The sequence below is a fragment of the Oryctolagus cuniculus genome, chromosome 5 (assembly GCF_964237555.1).
Source record: "Oryctolagus cuniculus chromosome 5, mOryCun1.1, whole genome shotgun sequence".
Lineage (NCBI taxonomy): Eukaryota > Metazoa > Chordata > Mammalia > Lagomorpha > Leporidae > Oryctolagus > Oryctolagus cuniculus.
In genome coordinates, this window is record NC_091436.1 from 21,713,614 (window position 1) to 21,733,003 (window position 19,390).

Here is a 19,390-nt window from a genome sequence, read left to right on the forward strand (position 1 = left end):
TAAGTTTTGTAAACAGCTTTTATTTCATTAGCTTTGGATTATGTCATAAAAAAAAACCCTTAAAATTCCATTGAGGGAAATAAATTGGACCTTGCAGAGAATACAAGCCTCATAAAAGACAAAAGTTTTCTGGGACACAAAGGTATATAACACATTGTCTTTCTTTCTTTCTTTTTTTAAAGATTTATTTATACTTGAAAGTCAGAGTTGCAGAGACACAGAGGCAGAGAGAGAGACAGAAACCATCTGCTGGTTCACTCCACAAATGGCTGCAGCCGTCAGAGCTGAGCCTATCTGAAATCAGGATCCAGGAGCTTCTTCTGGGTCTCCCATGTGGGTGCAGGGGCCCAAGGACTTGGGCCATCTTCTATTGCTTTTCCAGGCCATAGCAGAGAGCTGGATCAGAAGTAGAGCAGTGGAACTGGAACTGGTGCCCATATGGGGTGATGGCACTGCAGGCGGTGGCTTTACCTGCTGTGCTACAGCGCTGGCTCCAACACACTGTCTTTCTAGAACTACATATATTCAAAATGAAGGCTTCAGTCACAACATTTATCCTCTTCCTTCAATGGGGTAAGTGATAACACACATATTACACATCTGCCTTCAATTGCCCAGGGATTACACTTGAACGTTCACAGAGACATACATGACCTGGTTTCTTTCACAACACATAAAATATAAACTGGGTTTATGTGTGTGTGCTTTGAAACAATTTATTTCTTGACAAATATGATTATATATTTGAAAATACTAGTTCTAGTGAGACAGAATTGGAGCAGTAACGTCAATTAGCCCCACAGCTATAAACATGAGCACAGGAAGAAGGGCAGAGAGAAGACCAAACATTCCTGTTTACTGTTTCCAAGTGTTAGCAACTGGATCCAGAGGAGCTCCCATAACTCAGGGGAGAGTAACTGAGTAATTAGGGAGAGTACTTCAGTATGTTTAAGAGGAGTGACCACATGTCAAACCAGCCACAACTGTTGGGATTATAGTAAGGATAACAATTTTATATGAAGTACCAACCCTTTGAATAAAAAAGGAACTGCCAGCCTTCGTGGCAGACATAGTCTAAAAACCTCACTGCAAAGTAAGCATGGAACAGGGAGACAAAGATACAGGCTCAACATGACCGTAACACTGCAAGTACAGATTTATTACCTCCTCAACACTCACCCCAAAAACTACTACTTGGAATTCCACCATAGCCTGAGGAACCGCCATCAAAGAAGGCCCTGTGAAAGGACATAAATGTCGTCCTCAATATGATGGCAACAACACCACAAGCCTAAGTGACGTCTCCTAGGTTGCAGAGCCACGAGGGCACTTTCCCATGCCTTCCATTTTCAAGTGGTGAGATGGTGCTGCTCTAACAAAGGGCACCCCTGGGAAGATTCACCTTCCAGGGTATCCTCCACACCCCATCCTTTGGAGCTCACTCAGAATCCAGGCAGGCAGAAAAGCAGCAGGGACCACATCAACAACACTGAGATTTGCTCTCTGCTCTCAAGGTCTCCTGATCCAGTTTAATTTTGCCCACATCGTTTTCTTCATTAGGAAGGCTTTGGTGGTTTGCAAGGATATTCTCCACTAGGAACCGTGCGGCTTCATCTATGTTTATGTTATCCTGTAATGCAGAGGGAAGAATGGATCAATTCTAGATGAGTTCTTAGAGGAAAGCAATAAGCGTATTACAGGCAAGTGGACTAATTTGTCAGAGGGTCCAATATAATTTACCAATCTCTTCAATAACACTAAAGTGTTTGCTTACTGAGAGTTCAAAGCTACTGGCTAAGGTAGCTATGGACAGAACCCTCTCTGTTTTCCAGAAACACCCTTTCTGGTGTTCCTGTTTTCAGTTTTTACCTCTGAACTTCAATTAGCTATCTTGATGAATAAAAACGAAATTTTCACTCTGTTCTGGGTTGCCACTAAAGGAAATCACTCAGACTGAAAAATTCATGCTCATCCAAGTATTTAGGAAGCATTGCCATGGAAAATGTGAAAAGGCTAACAACACGTTAAAATATGATAAATGTGCCATATTGCTACTCTGTCTTTGAGTACAAAGTCTTACTAACATTTAGTCATCTCTCATAAATTAGCTTAAAACTATGACGTCCCTCTGATGTGCACTAATGATCCCCTAAGAAATTATAAGGTATCATAGCACATTTGAGACTGATTATTAAGTCATGATTGAATATGCACAAGTAATACAAAGCAAAAACTGTTTATTTTTAAAGTCATTTCAATGTTTCACTTTTAACTAGTTTCAGATTAACAAAAACATTGCAAAATTAGTAAATGAATTCTTACATCACAGGTAACCAGAGTACAACTATCAAAATCAGAAAAATTAGAAAATATTGTAGTATTGGATAACTGTTAACTTTCAATCTTATGCAAATTTCACCAGTCACCTTAATGCCCCATTTCTCACCCGGGATCATGGTCTGTATTTTGTTGTGAGGTCTCCTGATCTCCAACTGTTACTTAGCCTCCTGGCTTTTATTTTTTTGGAGGGCAATGGCCAGAGAACATCTTTCAGTATAGATCTGCTGGATATTTTCTTATCATTAAATTCAAGTTATGGATTTGTTACCAAAAAAGACAGGTGTGTCATGTCAAAAAGACAGGTATGTCATGTCAAAAAAGACAGGTGTGTCATGTCCTTCTCAGTGTAGGAAGTTAGTTACTGAAAGTCTTACCTGTTGGAATTCTATTGTTAGGAGGAGATTCTCTTTTCTGCATACCTACTCATTTGTTTGTGTATAACATGGGTTATTATGAAGCCAATTATAAGCTAATTTGCTTTGTTGCTTAAGCTGTCATAGATTTTTGGAGCTCCTGTGAGTAGGCTCCCAGTGTTTGTGACATGTCTTTGTCAGTTTGCAAGTGTTTCCTTAGTTTCTGGCTGCACAAAATTCCAAGGCACATCTTCACTATCTGTGCCATCAGTCATGGATCAGGTGTTTCTCCAGGGCTTCAGGGTTCTTTTTAGTAAAGAATGGTATTCAAAAATATATTTCTGCAAACTACACAAGTTCATTTGTTTGGTAGTTTTGTGGCTTCTAAGCTGTTTCAGCAGATACCACCTGGCCAATATTTGCATTTATGCATCTACACATTTGTATCTCCTTTAGCTGTCTATGTATACATACATGTGTATATATGTGTGTATGTATATCTATGTGTGTCTTTGTATACATGTATATGCAAATTATGCATATATATATTAAACTATGTATATATAATTATAGATGTAGATATATGAAACTTTGAGCTCATAGTGATATCTCCAATCTTACACTATGGTTTCACCGAATTCTCCCTTATTTATAATACACTTTTCAGACAGTGAGAAACTTCGAAGAGCTATACCATTTATTCACGTATCTGTCAAAGCATCAACAAAAATTTTTTACCTCCATTTTCAAGATTAGCATCAATATTAATTCAATATTGATCTTTGAATTTCTAAGTTAATTCTGTCCCTACCATCACCATTGTGTGAAATAATCATAAAATATTTTAACTACATATAGTGTCAAAGGATTATGAACAAAAATTCTCACATTGTAATGAAATTAACCGCAAATTTCATATCGGACATCCAGTCAAAAGACCATCAAAAAGTTTAAGGAAAATTGCATATATAATAAAATTATGCATGGGTTTCAAGTGTTCTTTTGCATCAAAATAAATCTATCAGTTTATTTCATCTTCCAACAAATTTGGCTAAGTTCCTACAGGAACTCAGAACCTTGGAATACAACTAAAAATCTGATTACGTTAGCACTGAAAGCTCAGAAAATAGAATTATCAGTGACCTTAGGCAGTACTTTAAAATTTAGCTTAAAAACTTTCATGAGGCCGGCGCCGCGGCTCACTAGGATAATCCTCTGCCTAGCGGTGCCGGCACACCGGGTTCTAGTCCCGGTTAGGGCGCCGGATTCTGTCCCGGTTGCCCCTCTTCCAGGCCAGCTCTCTGCTGTGGCCAGGGAGTGCAGTGGAGGATGGCCCAGGTGCTTGGGCCCTGCACCCCATGGGAGACCAGGAAAAGCACCTGGCTCCTGGCTCCTGCCATCGGATCAGCGCAGTGCGCCGGCCGCAGCGCGCTGGCCGCGGCGGCCATTGGAGGGTGAACCAACGGCAAAGGAAGACCTTTCTCTCTGTCTCTCTCTCTCACTGTCCACTCTGCCTGTCAAAAAAAAAAAAAAAAATAAAGTAAAAAAAAAAAAAAATAAAATAAAAAATAAAAACTTTCATGAAATTTTATTATTATTAGAATATGTTGGAACATTCTTTATATATTATTAAGAAAACTCTACAGGAGCCATTTCTTATATATTTGTAGGGAAGCACAAACAGACCTAAAACTTTGACTCTTGTTCAGTGTTTCCCTCTCATTTCTACAGGTGATCTTGGCTATAAAGATAATGAAGCTTACAATTCACACAGGTTCAGGCTACAGCTAAAGTGACGTCAGCAGTTATGAATTTTATATATAGGCTCTTGGGGAAAATTGATTTATTAATTACCTGAGAGATCAATTCAAACTGAAAGAGGAATTTTATCTGCAATATAGAAAACTTTTTCATCAAACTGCATGATGACACAAGCATTTACATAAATTGTTCCCCCAAAAGCTGAGAAGTAAAGCAAGATATCCAACAGACACACAAGGTGGACAGAGCATGGCTGTCTTGGAATACAGTCCATACACACAAAGCAGACAGAGCCCTGGTGTCTGCAGTATGGTCTGTCTCTGTGGGAAGCTTCTCATTTGGGGATTTTCTCCTTCTAGCCTTGCTAAGAGTTCACATTGCATCTCAGAGCTTCCTCTGTCATCCACCACCAATTTTTGTTTATGGCAGTAAATTTTAAGATGCTACCTGTATAGAAACAAGCAGTCACTAGCTTAGGAGTACATAATTCTTGCTAAAGGAGACAGTCGTTGCTTCTAATGATTCCATCACTGCCCAATATCTTTACACTACTCCTACGCAGTCTCTGCTTATAGCATTCTTATCACCACTGTCATTAAAAAAAGCAACTTTCACTTCTGGGGTTTCTAGTAAAAGTAAAAGTAATCGCGAAGTAAGAACAGTAATACATATATGTATGTATACAAAAGAAATCCACAAATTGCATAGCAAAAGCTGGAACTGCATTATGCTTACACCACATTTATAGCTTAGTGTTTATTTGAAATCACAGAATTTCTCAGTCATTCCCTCAATCTTACCTACACCTGATTCTTTTTTACCCTTTTATATGAAATATGCAGAATATAAACACTATCATACACTGCCCCCCACACCTCGTATTTTGTACTCATTTTAACCTTTTCTTTCATAAATAGCAAAATTAACATTTTGATGCTACCTTCCTAGGTTTCTTCCTCTGGAAAAATATTTTGACCAGCTTCACAAAATGGATAAAAACTTTTCAACTATTCATAAAGAAGCATGCCACAAATGTTGGCATTTTCCTCATTCAAACCTTTCCTATATTGTTAATCTAAGCAACATCTGAATACATCTCTCTGATCATTGCAATGCCTTTGTTAGGCCAGTGTGTGACAGACTTCTTTGCCAGTGGCATCTTCATGTATTTCATCAAGTCTTATGTGCAAATTTAAAATCCTTGTGCTTGACAATACACCTGAAACCCATATACTCCAGAAACATGAGCAGTCCCTCAGCTAAATAAACTCAAAGAATATGGAATTTGTACTTTGCTTTGAAAAATAATTCAGTTTTATTCTAATGTCAAATCTACCCTTCTGTGCACCTCCCCATTAGCCAATGTACAAAGCAATTCTGCCACAGGTTGAAAGAAGCTATGCCAAATCAATGCTAGTCTTTGCTTTTCCTAGACTTCCTAAAGCTACCTATAAATTCTTCATAGCCCTAGCTCTGGATTACAAGGTAAACACACAACAGCAGATTCACAAGGAAAGCAGATCTCACCTTTGCTGAGGTTTCAAACCATCCAGTGAAGCCATGCTCTTTGCAGAACTGGTCCATCTGGGGAGGATTCTGGCCACCCTCCCTTTTCTGGTCACATTTGTTAGCCAGGAGCACAGCGGGGATAGCGCTGCCATTGGGAAGGTGAACTTTACTGTCCAGGTCACTTTTCCATTTTAAGACCGCCTCAAATGTGGAACTTCTTGATATATCAAAGACTACAAATGCACCCACAGCTTCCTTGTAATACACTCGGGTCATGTTGCCAAACCGCTCCTGCCCTAGAAATAAATATCATGAGAGATTAAAAACGTCTAGTTCTGACACAGTCTTATTTAGTTACAGCCCCATGGACCCCAAGGATAATTCTGTAGAGAATTGTTTCCAATTCCATGGCAACATTAACTGTTGGAGTTAATGTCATCTCTGCAGACTCATCACCCATAAAGCCAAAATGACGGATAATTTCATCTGAGTCCACAATGAATCGGTTCTGTTCATGCCCGACCCATTCTCCATCAACATCACTATGACAGACTGATGGCTACAAAAGCCTATCATTTATTCCTCCTGAGGGGCAACAAGGGAAAAAGAAGGCTGGTTGTGGAGGAAGAGACCAGAAAAAAAAAAAAAAAAAAGAATATGGAGCTGCAGGAAGGAGATAAATGCAATGTGTAAAATTCTAGTCAGATTAGGGCTGGAGAGGCGGTAAACCAGTTCCTGTCCTCAACTGATCTTTCCTTTACATCTCTAGCCTATATCCTCTATGACTCAATATACAACAAGACTGCTTTCCTTTGAGAAGCAGACACATGGAAGCCTACTGTTTGAGAACAAAAATGTGGGGCAATTGGTTGCACTATCACATGAAGGATCAATTACAGATCTTCAAATATAATTGTTTTTAAAATTATTTAAATTACAACATTTTGGGAACAATTTACTCTATCTATCATATGGGATTTGCAAAGCATTCTCTTACTATCTGCTATCATATTAATCTTTAACATAGGAAATAGTTTTATCTTCACATAACAACATTATGTGCAGATAATGTGTGGCCAGCGTGACAGTGGTACTGACTAAAGAAGATAGGGTGGAATACAGGTCTTCTGAGTTCCACAGGCCTATGGAAATATGATGTCAGCTATTCTGAACTGTTTTGTAGCAGCTCTGCCACCTAAACCTCTTCAGGCAGTCTACTTATAGAGATAAGGAAAAATGACTGATGGTCAATGCAAATCTAGATTTATAGCTCTTTGATCTAAGATAAAACAATGTGATAAGACACTTTCCTATCAAAACACATGATAAGAACAAGTTTCATCTCTATTTTATTGACATATTGTAATTCAAATTTTATTTGCTCCAATGCAAAACTACCCCAAAATATATTTTTCCTTTTGCAAACTCTATACTGTGTGGACTAAAGAAAGAATACAATAGTCAGCTTACAGGGATAAACTTAAAAGTTCATTTGTTTTAATGATAACTCCTAGTATGGATATATCTAAAACAATATTATGATAGTTTAAAGGTCTAAATTTTATTGTAACAAATATTCACATATGAAATCACACTGTCATATTCATCTTATCTTTTTCTTGGTACTATGAATCTTATCAGTCAATTGTGTAGTTCATTTATCATTTTCCATAAACATACAGATATTTCAACTCTTCAAAGCCAATATTACCATCAGGCAGATCAGATACTTTAATGTATTTGAATTCTAACTTCAACTACAGAACACCCATTAACAACTGCATCTATTTTTATGAATTTTGGTTCTTCATTAAATATGAAAAGATGATGGTCACAGAGAAAATACTCTCAATTAACAAAGTCATAGATTAAGAGATATTGAAAGATCAGAATTTCAGTATAATTACATAGTTATAAGAAAGGATTTTTGTACCACTGTCTTAACTTAGAGAAGAACTAGTAGAAGAAAAGTACAGGGGCTAGTATTCTGGTGTTTCGGGGAAGGCAGCTGCCTTCAAATCCTGGCTGCTCCACTTTCAATCCAGTTCCCTGCTAATGCACCTGGGAAAGCAGTAGAAGATGGTCCAATTACTCGGGTGTCTGCCACCCATGTGAGAGAACTGGAAGACGCTCCTTGATCCTGATTTTGGCCTGGCCCAGCCCTGGCTGTTGTGATCATTTGATGAGTGAACAACTGGACGGAAGATCTCTCTTCTTCTCCTCTCTCTCTTTAACTGTATGCTTCAAATAAATACTTTTTGTTTCTTAAAAAAGGGAAGTGCAGAAATCAAGAAGTTCCAAATACGCAGTAAGTTTTAGTGACTATTTTAAAGTAAATCTCAAGTAATTTCTTTCTACTAGCAACATTAAGTCATATTCAAATATTTCTCATATAAACTTTCTGGTAAAACATATGGCACTCAAAAATGATAAGAAAATTTAGTGGAGGATCCTTAGGCGTTGAAATATTAATTTTTCTTTAGATACTAACAAATCTGGGATTAAAAACTCTCTGAAAATCCTCACATCAGCCTGTACTTTATTTAGCAACCATAGTATGTGGCACATCAGAATCCTGTCAATTTAAATACAAAGACAAAATTTGTTTTGCTTCATGTGGTATGCGTGTGAAGAGTTAAAGCTTGCCACAATCTGGAATTCATCATAACTCAGGGGAATCCTCCTCTCAATGGGTCTGTTGAACTAGTTCAGACTAGCTCAGAGAGAACTCTAGGCAACAGTGGTATTCTTATAGTTGCTACTTACTACACTGGGAGGTACACCACTCATTTCACTCAAACTCTCTTATTTTATACAAGAGAAAATAAAGTCCAAGGAGATGAGTTGACTCATATTTTAAGCTCATGCATAGTTTTTTCATAATAGGCAATTTCTTTGAGCTCTCTGAAGAGTCCTTCAGACATCTAGTGGAATGGAGAACTGAGCACAGTGAGAAGACAGGTGTGGGCCAGGGTGCAGCAAAGCCAAGGGCAGAACAAAACTTCTCATCTTCATCTAGTGAAAACCTGAATCACCCATGGTACTTGACAGATTGCAACTTTACAGCCCCAACCTCTGGAAGTTATTTTAAATTAATTATTTTTATTTGCATTTATTTGGAGTGGAGGGGGGGGGGGACATGTGCGGGTTCACTGCATAATGAGACACAATGGCTGGGCTGGGCCAGGCCAAGGCACGGAACCAGGAACTCAATCCAGGCCTCCTACAAGGGTGGCAGGGGTCCCCTGATTGAGCCCTCATCTGCTGTTTCCCAGGGTGTGCATAAGCATGAAGCTACTATCAGGAGTACAGATGGTACTCTAACCCAGCTGCTCCAATATAGGATGTGGGCATCCCAATTACTATCTTAACTACTCAATCAAATGCCAGCCCCTACTCCTGGGTATTCTGATTTGCTAGGTATGGAAGATTGCTAGTTGCCTATCCCAATATCTTTCAAGAGAATTTTATTTGGGGAGGCAAAGTGCTCAGCTTAAAACCAAAGCCTTAGATTTCCTAGCTGTCCTTGGGGCAAGGCATGTGCATTTGATTGGACCACAATGTCAAAGAACATGGCCTAGGGATAGCTGAATGGTAGGTGATCAGCCTTAGTCCATTTGGGTTTCTTGGTGTCCACCAGTTTTAGTCACCATCCAAGAGAAGTCTTCTAAACCTGTTACACAACTTAATTTCATTGACAGCATTCTCTCTATAACTCGGTTAACTAGGTGTGAACATACTCTCTATAACTTGTGTTAACAAGGTGTAAAACCCTCACTGTTTTAACACTATGTTATTCCTAGGCTACAACTCTAAGGCCTTTAAATTTTCTTCCTATGAAAGAGTACTGTCGCTCCCCCTCTTCATGGAGGAACGACACTAAACCCTGCCTAGGCTTCATATCCGAGTCACGGCACCATTATGTCGCTCCCCGTCTTCGTGGAGGAACGACACAGGACCCTGCGTTGTTCTTTCATCTTCTCGGCCCTTCCCGGGTTTGCTGCTGGTTCTTCCCGGGTTGGCTACCAACCCTTCCACCTCCGTGGAAGGGCAGTTCCCCCTGGCCACTTTCCCCACTTCCGCGGGGGAGCGGCACACCGCCAGCCGGCTCTCTCGGGGGCTGCACAGGTGTTCCTTCAGATAGATGTTCCCCTTAGATGTTCCTCCTGCATGTTGTCTCTCTCCTCCTTTATAGTCCTCTTCCGCCAATCCCAACTCGGCTGCCCACACGCCGAGTACACTGCTCTCCTCCAATTAGGAGCAAGATCAGCTCCTGCAGCTCAGTCAATCAAATTGGCGAGAGGCAGCTTCGTAGAAGTTGTTTCTCCCTTCTCAGCGCCATATTGTGGGAGAGCAGATGCATAGAATAAGTCTTAATTCCAGTAACTTAGTCTAGTCCGGGTTGCTCCCCACAAGTACTTTGTCTTGACCTCAATCTATTTCCTTTTTTTATTTAAGATTTATTTATTTACTTGAAAGGCAGAGTTATAGAGAGAGGGAGAGACAGAGAGAGAGACCAATCTTCCATCCACTGGTTCACTCGCCAAATGGCCACAACAGCTGGGGCTGGGCCAGGCCAAAGTCAGGAGTCAGAAGTTTCTTCTGGATCTCTCACATGGGTGCAGCAGCCCAAGCACTTGGGCCATCTTCTGCTGCTTTCCCAGGCTGTTAGCAGGGAGTTGGATAGGAAGTGGAGCAGCCAGGTCTCGAACTGGAGCCCATATATGATGCCAACATCGCAAGTGGCAGCTTTACCTGCTATGCCACAGTGCTGGCTCCAATTTCAGTCTATTTCAGTATCTAGCAATACGTATTAATCATGTATTTTATTTTCTATATTGACAACTAGGGGTCTCATGGGCCTGGGAAGGGGTTGCCCTACAAGGGGTAGCAAATTTGTAGAGATAACATCTGTCCTAGGAGCACTCCTTGATATGCAATCCAACCAGTTCTGAGTCCCTACTGTCCTCATTTTTCATGTTGAAAATTTATGAACATTGAAAGGAAATGATAATATATATTATATATATATATATATATTTGATGTATAAAATTTCTAAAATATATTTGAAAAAAAAAACTACCTCCCTGGAATAATGCGTGGCATTTAGGTTTACTCAGTGAGGTCTCACAATCTATCTGTAATTATTGCTTGCCCATAGCATGCTATGCTCTGCAACCTTATACAGATAAAACAGGTTTGCTTTCATACAGAAAAAAAAAACACAGTGGAGAAACATTCTTCTCAAATGCACAAGAAATAATGGAGTCAATCAACAATGTCTGCCTTGGAAAGCCTATGCTTCACAAGTATGCAAACTATAAAAACTGGAATCTCTAGACTGATAATTGTAAAAGACAGTAATTGCTACAGTGAGCATAAAATATGAGTTACATGTTCTAATTTAGGAATAACCAGAACATTTGAAATTTAGAAAAGAATCTAATCTGCGCTGTTACTTTGATGCCAGTGAACTAAAAACCTGAATTTTCATTAAAAACTTACAGTTTTCATATCTTAGAATCATGAAACCCGTTTCCATACAGTGCCATTGATCACATGTTTGTTTGGTCAAGGTCCTACAGCTCTCTATTTTTAGACTATAGAATCTCTAAAAGCCTCTAATTGAATTCAGAAGGTAAAATGGTTAGGCAAATGGCTGAGCACAAAGACAAGTTTTAGATCTGCCTATCAGCACTGGACTCTCTCCTGCTGACAAGAGCGTGTTTTAGCTCACATGGGCTAACAAGCAACGAACAATGATAATATATTCAAAAGAGAAAGGCAATAGCCATATCAATATCAGAAGAATTTCTGTGAGCAGTTAATACAAACATGCTGCCTTGATGACTGGCTGCCTTGACTGGACAATAGTAAATTCATAGGTCATACTATGGCTCCCAAAGGTGTCTCATACTCAAGAACTAAAATCTAAAACAGGACAGTAAGAAGCAGGCATTGTGGTGCAGTGGGCTAAGCCAGTGCTTGGGATGCCTGTATCCCATTATCAGTGTACCTGGGATCAAGTCCTGCCTCTGCTTCCAATCCAGCTTTCTGCGAATTCACCTGGGAGGCAGTTGGGTCCCAGCCACACATGTGGGGTACCCTGATGGAGTTCCTGGTCTCTGGCTTCACTTAGCTTAGACCTGGTTGTGTCAGACATTTGGGAATGAATCAGTGGATGTAACATCTCTCTCCCTCTTTCTCTCTGTGTCTCACATTCTTTCTGCCAGTATGTCTTTGAAATAAATAAAACCTAAAATAATAAAATCGGAAGTAACCTTTACTTGAAATTCAGCTCATCAACTGCGCTTAAAAAGGCTGAGGAGGGCAAGGCTCAATGAGCCACATCACCCCTACACAACAGAGATTGTAAAATATCTTTTAAATCAATGCATGTTATAGGCTACTAATAAGGATAAGGAATCTTATTGGACTATTCCCTGCTTAAGACAAAGACTATAATTAACCACAAGGACAACAGACAAGTACTGCTTCTTTATGAATAACTGCAGACTGATCAGGTTAGGAAAGCATCAGAGGGAAATATTCCAGATTGTTTCTCTTTTTTTTTTTTTTTTTTTTTTGACAGGCAGAGTGGACAGTGAGAGAGAGAGACAGAGAGAAAGGTCTTCCTTTGCCCTTGGTTCACCCTCCAATGGCCGCCGCGGCCGGCGCGCTGCGGCCGGCGCACCGCGCTGATCCGATGGCAGGAGCCAGGAGCCAGGTGCTTTTCCTGGTCTCCCATGGGGTGCAGGGCCCAAGCACCTGGGCCATCCTCCACTGCACTCCCGGGCCACAGCAGAGAGCTGGCCTGGAAGAGGGGCAACCGGGACAGAATCCGGCGCCCCAACCGGGACTAGAACCCGGTGTGCCGGCGCCGCTAGGCGGAGGATTAGCCTAGTGAGCCGCGGCGCCGGCCCCCAGGTTGTTTCTCACAAAGGCTTGTAGGAGAGTGAGGCGAGATGACAAGAGGGGAGACTTGCTATCATAATTAGCAAAATACAAGAAGGAGCAAGGAAATCAAGATCAACATGGCATTTTATAATAGGGCCAAAGATGGTGAAAAATGAATTTCAGTGCAGCTTGTACAATTTGTAATCTCTTCCAAGCATGCATTTTATACGTATATGAACTTCAGAGAAGATTATTTCCACTGTGCCCTTTGGCTCAGAGGAGTGTAACTCATTCAGATATTAAAGACCCAATGATCCTAAACAGGAAAATCAATCAATTCATGAGGACTAGTGCATATCATATCTGATCAAATTTAGTATGAGATTTAGCTTAGACAAGTATATGAGGTCTAAGTAGGCAAATTCACAAGATTTAAGATAGACAAGCAATTCAACCTGCTTGGAAAATCTTATTGCTGCTAATGAAAAATAAATTTCCAAAAAGTAGCAAACTAAATACTACTTTATCTGCATTAAACATTACAGGAGGATCAGAGACACCTCCTAATACATTTGTGAATGTACATGATTTAAGCTCTCTTTAAAATCTTATACAAGTATATTTAAGTTATGTGTTGAGTACCAGTCTCAAAGCAGGTATGAGTTAAGACAGCCACTGTTTTACTCCCAAAAAGCACTGACCTGCATCTGTATTTTAAATCTAAATTCCTTCAATGCCCTGAGAAAATACGTAAGGTCTGTTCCTTATGGTTTCTTAATCTGAAGAGTTTAGCTGAATCTACTTGGCTACATTTACGGTAAACTTCAACAACCCTTACCTATCACACTGGGAAAAATCCTCAAGAGTGGCAGAATGCCAACTTCCTTACAACCTTGTCCACTGCTAGTTACCACTACCACCATCAACAAGAAACTACTAATAACTCCACCACTGGGTTAGTCATATCAACAAGCTGGCCCCACCTCCTGTTTCGCAATCAGGGATTATTTCTGTTCTGTGAGAATTTGACATGATCTAACTTCATTACCATGTAAAGCAAATATGTTTAGTCATTGGGGAAATTTCTGGAGTGGCCTTCAATTTGTCTTCGTTATACCCTTTCTATTTAATTCAAGTGGCATGAGTTGTGAATCACAAGTAGCTCAAATATTCAAATGAAGCATAATTAATGATGTGGTTCTCCAAACATTACACTAAAGACTAAGTTATTTTTGTTTCATAATTCCCTTATTAAGATTCCATCTTTAAAAATCACAGAGTGAGCCTAATAATTCCTAGTTACCCCCTACATTTTCCTCTAATTTTGTTGTCTGCTGGCATGTACTTGCCGAAAAATGGTACCTTTCAAGCAACAGTGTCTACTATGCAGAAAATCTTGGAGATTTCAAACTGCTGCTTTTCTTCCCAGCAAAGCTCAAGCTTTGGATTTAGGCAAAAATACAAGACTATCCCAAGTAGGCAGATGTGTGCCAGTCTGCTAAACACTGAATGTGTCCCCTTCCTGGCTGACTCTGTCTGTTCGAGAAGGATTAAAAGGGAAGGGGTGATGTCCAGGAAGAAAACGCTTGCTAGTGCTTTTGACACCTCAGGTCACTGCACAGAAACATTCTACCTTGAAGCTTCAAAACACAGCTGCATAATGAAATGGTTACTCATACTCATTACCTGCCGTGGAGTCCAATCATGATTTAATAGCTAAGTGTCTTATGATTTCACCTACACAACGAGGCAAAGTCAACCTGCCTTGCAGGCATGGGTTTAGCATCACCCTTTCATAGTGAAGAGTCCTGGCGATGAGTCACATGACCAGGCAACCTTTGCAATCCAGACTTTGTCCTGAAGCCCTGAAGCAGTGCTACCGTTCATTACCATTCTGTGCAACTGCAGGAAGTGTTACCCAACAAGCCCCTGACTTTTCAAACGTTCGTTTGGTTTTTGGTAACAAAAAAAGGGAAAGAAAAAAAGCTGAGCGCAGGCTGATTACTCCCGTTCTCTGAAGGACTCGTGTGCATTTACTTATTCTCTTATCTGACACTGAGCAATCAGCTCCTAAATACGTGAGTGCAAAGGTTTTCCTTGAACACTTTCTCCTGCGTATGTAAGAAGCTGTAGATAGGAACACTGGGCAGGTGCCCCACACCTTGCTCCGTGTGTGCTATGCAGCATGTGGGAAAGTGTGGTGTCCTCCAACTCTGAGCTCCCATTCCAGTCGGCCACCGGATTTCTTAAACCTGCAGTGCCTGAACAGGACAACTTTCAGCAATTTCCATACTTAAACTTTCCAAAAGTTCCATCGCCCCACCCAGCGTCCCAGCCAGAGTGCAAGTTTTCCTAAATTAGTGAAAGAGGAAACACACCCCGATACTTAAGCTCCAAGATGACAACTGAAAGCAAATGTCAAGGACACAACACATTTGGGAGAAGCGGCGGTGGGGGGTGGGGGGGCACAGGAAAGGGGTTGGAGGGGGTGGTCTGGGGTGGTTTAGGAGAGGGGGGACCATGCATAAGGTCCAGAGAAGCTTCCCCACTTCTTCACTGGGAGACCTGGCCTCTCCAAGACAGCAAAGAATGTGAGGGATAGAGCTTCCCAAACAAAGGCGAGCCTCAGATCCAAAACAATGATGAAACACAGTTCGGAAAAAGAACCCGGGTTTTAGCCTTGGTCGTGTCACTGACTGGGAGTGCAGCTTTGGGTGAGTTCTGTAATCGTGCTGAACTTGAGTTACTACTGAACGCCAGAAACCGTCCCCTGCAGAGCTGCCGTGCCACTTCCCCTGGGCTAGGACTCCCGGTGTGTTCTGTGCTTGTCACTGCTCAGAGTTAAAACTCTGGAGAAGGCCCCTCCCTGGGCTTCCTCAGCTCCTGTCCAAGAGAGGAAGGGGCCTCCCTCCATCTCTGAAAAGCAAAAGGGCTTCCCCCAGATTCTCAAAGCCACCTAACCAGGGTTACTTCTTTATGCGTTCGCCTCCTCCTCAGCTGCGAAGTCCCACTGCACCTCCCTCCCCATCTCACTGGGCCTCCTTCCCTCCTCCCAAACTTTGGCAGGCAAGTGGAAAGTTGGAGGACAAGGCAGATCAGGCCGAGAGCAGGGTCCGGTCGCTTGGCGCCTACCTGCGATGTCCCACAGCTGCAGGCGCACCAGCGTCCTACTGTCCCAGTTGAGCACTTTGAGGGCGAAGTCCACCCCGATGGTGGCCCGGTAGTGCTGGGAGAAGAGCTGGTGGACGTAGCGCTTGATGATGCTGGTCTTGCCCACGCCGAGCTCGCCGATGACCAGCACCTTGAAGAGGTGCTCGCGGGTCTCAGGCGCCCCGGCGGCGGCGGCGGGGGTGGCCGCAGCCCCCCGGCTGGGGTCCCCGGCGCCCCCGCCCGCCATGCGCGCCGCGGCTCTGGGGCGCACTGGGGCTCCGCGCCCGGCCCTCGCCCAGACGCGCGCAGTCCCGCCTCGCTCTGGGGGCCTCCCGAACCCGCCCCCCGGGGGGCCCCCGGAAACTTCCCAGAGGCCGACCCGCCCTGCGCCGCCGCGCCGGCCGGCCGGCGCCGCCTGATGGGTCACAGGACCGGAACGGCGGCGCTCGCGGCGGGGCGGGGCGGGCCGAGGGAGGGCCTGGCCGCGCGGGCTGCTGCCCGCTGGGAGGGCCTCGGGACACTTCCTCCGGGCGGACGGGGGCCGGGTCGCGTAGGGGAGCGGGCGGCGGGCCCCCGGAGACCGGGCTGGGAGTGGCCCCCGGTAGGCCTGAGACGGTCCAGAGGTCCCGGAGCCGGCTGTGGGGGGTGGCGCAAGGGCCTGGCAGTGCTTGGTCAGAGGGGGCGGCCCCGGCCTGGAAGGGGGATGGCCAGGGAAGAAAGGGCCTCCTTATCTGCTCCGCCCAGAGGGAGTGCAACACCCAGAACACTTTCAGTGGTCTCCAGTAGCACTCTCTGGAGGAAGTGAGTGGCGGTTGCAGAAAAACTGACCGCATCCCAGCGCCGAGGAGGTTGGGTCATTGGGAGTTCCAAGAGTTTTCTGAGGAAAGTTTTCCTGCCTGTACAATCAAGAGTGTGCAAGGTGTACGTGTTTTAGATACTAGCTGCCCTAACAAGGGTGACCATCCTGGTTTTGGTTTGCATTTCCCTGTGCTTGGAGAAGTTGAGCTCCTTTTCTCATATCTGTGGGTCATTTGTAAGTCCTATTTGGAAACATGCCCTTTCATGTTCTTGGCCATTTTCTCATTAGGCATTTCGGTGTTTCTGAAGTTCAGTTGTGTATTTCTGTTATACTTTAGGTATTAATCTTTTGTCGGATACGTGGTCACAAGTATTTTTTTCCCCAAACTTTAGGCTGTTGTTTCTTTACTTTGCATAAGCCTTTTAGTTTAGTTAAATCTCATTTTCGTCTCTTTTTGCTTTGGTTGCCAGAGCTTTGATGTTATTTTACATAAGATTGTTAAAACTAATGTCAAAATATGACCCAGCAATCACTCTTGTAGATATATGCCCAAAGGAAATGAAATAAGTACTTTGTAGAGGTATATATACTCCCAAATTCATTGAAGTATTATTCATGCTAGCCAAGAAGTGGAAATAATCTCTATATATGTATTATGTGGAATCTTTAAAAAGTTAATGGAGAATATGTATTATAAAAATTTTACGTAGATTTCAAAATTTTCACACCAAAATTAACACTTGATCCAATTTTGTGTAAACTTTAAATACCCTTGTATATACGTATAATGGAATATTAGGCAAATTGTAAAAGTTGATTTTGCCCTTGCAAAAACATGATTGAACCTGGAGGACAATATGCTAATTGAATTAAGCCAGAAACAAGCCTACTGATCTCATTTAGGTGGATTCTTTAAAAAAAAAAAAAAAGGTTAATATACATAAAAACAGAGAATAGAAAAATAGTGGGGCTGGGTGTTATAGCTCAAACTGTCATTGCAGGTTTGTGTCCCTGCAGCTCCACTTCTGATTCAGCTCCCTTCTAATGGTCTGGGAAAACCAGCAGAAGATGGCCCAAGTGTTTGGGTCCCTGTCTTAACATGGGAGACCTAATGAAGCCTCTGGCTTTTGGCTTTGGCCTGGTGCAATCCTGGCTATTGTGGCCATCTGGGGAAGTGAAACAGAGGGTGGTAGATCTCTTTCTGCCTGTAACTCTGTGACTTTCAAGTAAATAAATCTTTTTTAAGAAGAAGGAATGATATTTACATGGACAGAGAGAAAGTGGAGAGATGTAGGTTAAAAAGTTGCAATTATATAGGGTGAATAAATTTAGCAATCAAATATATAGCATGAGGGCTCTATTTTTGTATTGTATACTAGAAATTTGCTGAAAAAGTAGATTTTGATGTTCTTAAAATTATTAAGACCAACCCTGTATGATGATGACTATATTAACCTCCTGAGTTCAGTAATTATTTCATTAAGTATATCAAAACATCATATTGTATAATACAATACAAGTAAATAATATACTCATCTATTAAAAATGGATAACTTTATGATTTAAATGGAGTGAGTCTGATAAAGAAAACACAGGGCCTGTAAAGTTAATTTATTTTGTTTCTCTAGCAAGTGAGCATTTCTAAGCCTTCAGCTGTCAGTGTTTAGAAAAGATTTAAGGGCTCAAGGTAAATCCTAGGAAATGGATTTAAAAGTGGAAATATGTGAGCTTTCATTTTGAAGAAGAAACGGGAATCTCTGCCTTGCTTTCTGTATCTATAAAACTGAGGAATGCCCACATCCTCTTCCTATCCACAAACACCTGGAGTGACATGCTCTGGCATCTTCCTTAAATAAGCTAAAGCGGCTGCTGCTTACCCTGCCACCCTGCTGTGCTCGCTCTAATTGACAATCATTAAAAGTGGTTTTGAGAGGTGGAGGCGTTTCAAAATTTAGAAGTCAAGGTGGGAGTAAAATCTTTTCTAGAATAGCTATTGAAAAAGCATGGATATGTCTTTAAGGAAGTTTGTGACTAGCACCTGACTTTTATGTTCACACAATTACAGAGCTCTTCCAAAACACCTCCAGCTTAGGAAAAGAGGAATCCCTCCAATGCTTGCAATATGAGCACCATTTGGCTGCATTTGTACATAATATCATGGATTCTTATTGGTCCCTGCTTTAATTTTACTGGATTTCTGCTGACCTTGGGGGAATTTGTGGTGTTAAGAATTACGTACTGTCAATGATTTAAAATTCTATGTGGTCGCAGCTGAAGGTAGGATAAGGGGTTTGGACAAATGATCCTCAAATTACAGACAAGGTTAAAGTTTACATCAATAGTTCTCAAATTTGAATGTCAAAACCATGTTACAACAGATTCCTAGATCCATAACTAACAGAGGGATTCTGATTCAGTAGATTTGGGGTAGAGCAAGTCATTTGCTTTTCTGGTAGCTTTCCAGGTGATACTAAAGTAGAAAGTCTAGGAGCAGAGTAGCATGGACCAGAGCTTTCTTCTCAAACATAAAATGTCCTTATTTGTATACCGCATTTTTCTTATCTATTTGTCCTACCATAA

General features: G+C 41.8%; 1 protein-coding gene and 1 long non-coding RNA gene across 2 annotated transcripts in view; one reads left to right on the plus strand and one right to left on the minus strand.

The window, feature by feature from the left end:
• On the minus strand, positions 1–17,734 carry RAB32 (RAB32, member RAS oncogene family). The gene is made up of 3 exons (XM_002714864.5): positions 15,994–17,734; positions 5,982–6,259; positions 1–1,630 (listed from the first exon to the last, which is right to left on the minus strand). Exons 1-3 carry the CDS (start codon positions 16,256–16,258, stop codon positions 1,481–1,483), a joined length of 693 nt encoding a protein of 230 aa, XP_002714910.1. The 5' UTR covers positions 16,259–17,734; the 3' UTR covers positions 1–1,480.
• LOC138849782 (uncharacterized) overlaps positions 15,369–19,390 on the plus strand; it is an 18,640-nt gene continuing 14,618 nt past the window's right edge. Inside the window, exon 1 of the long non-coding RNA XR_011388944.1 lies at positions 15,369–15,575. This is a non-coding gene — a long non-coding RNA (uncharacterized lncRNA). The remainder of the gene's footprint in view (positions 15,576–19,390) is intronic.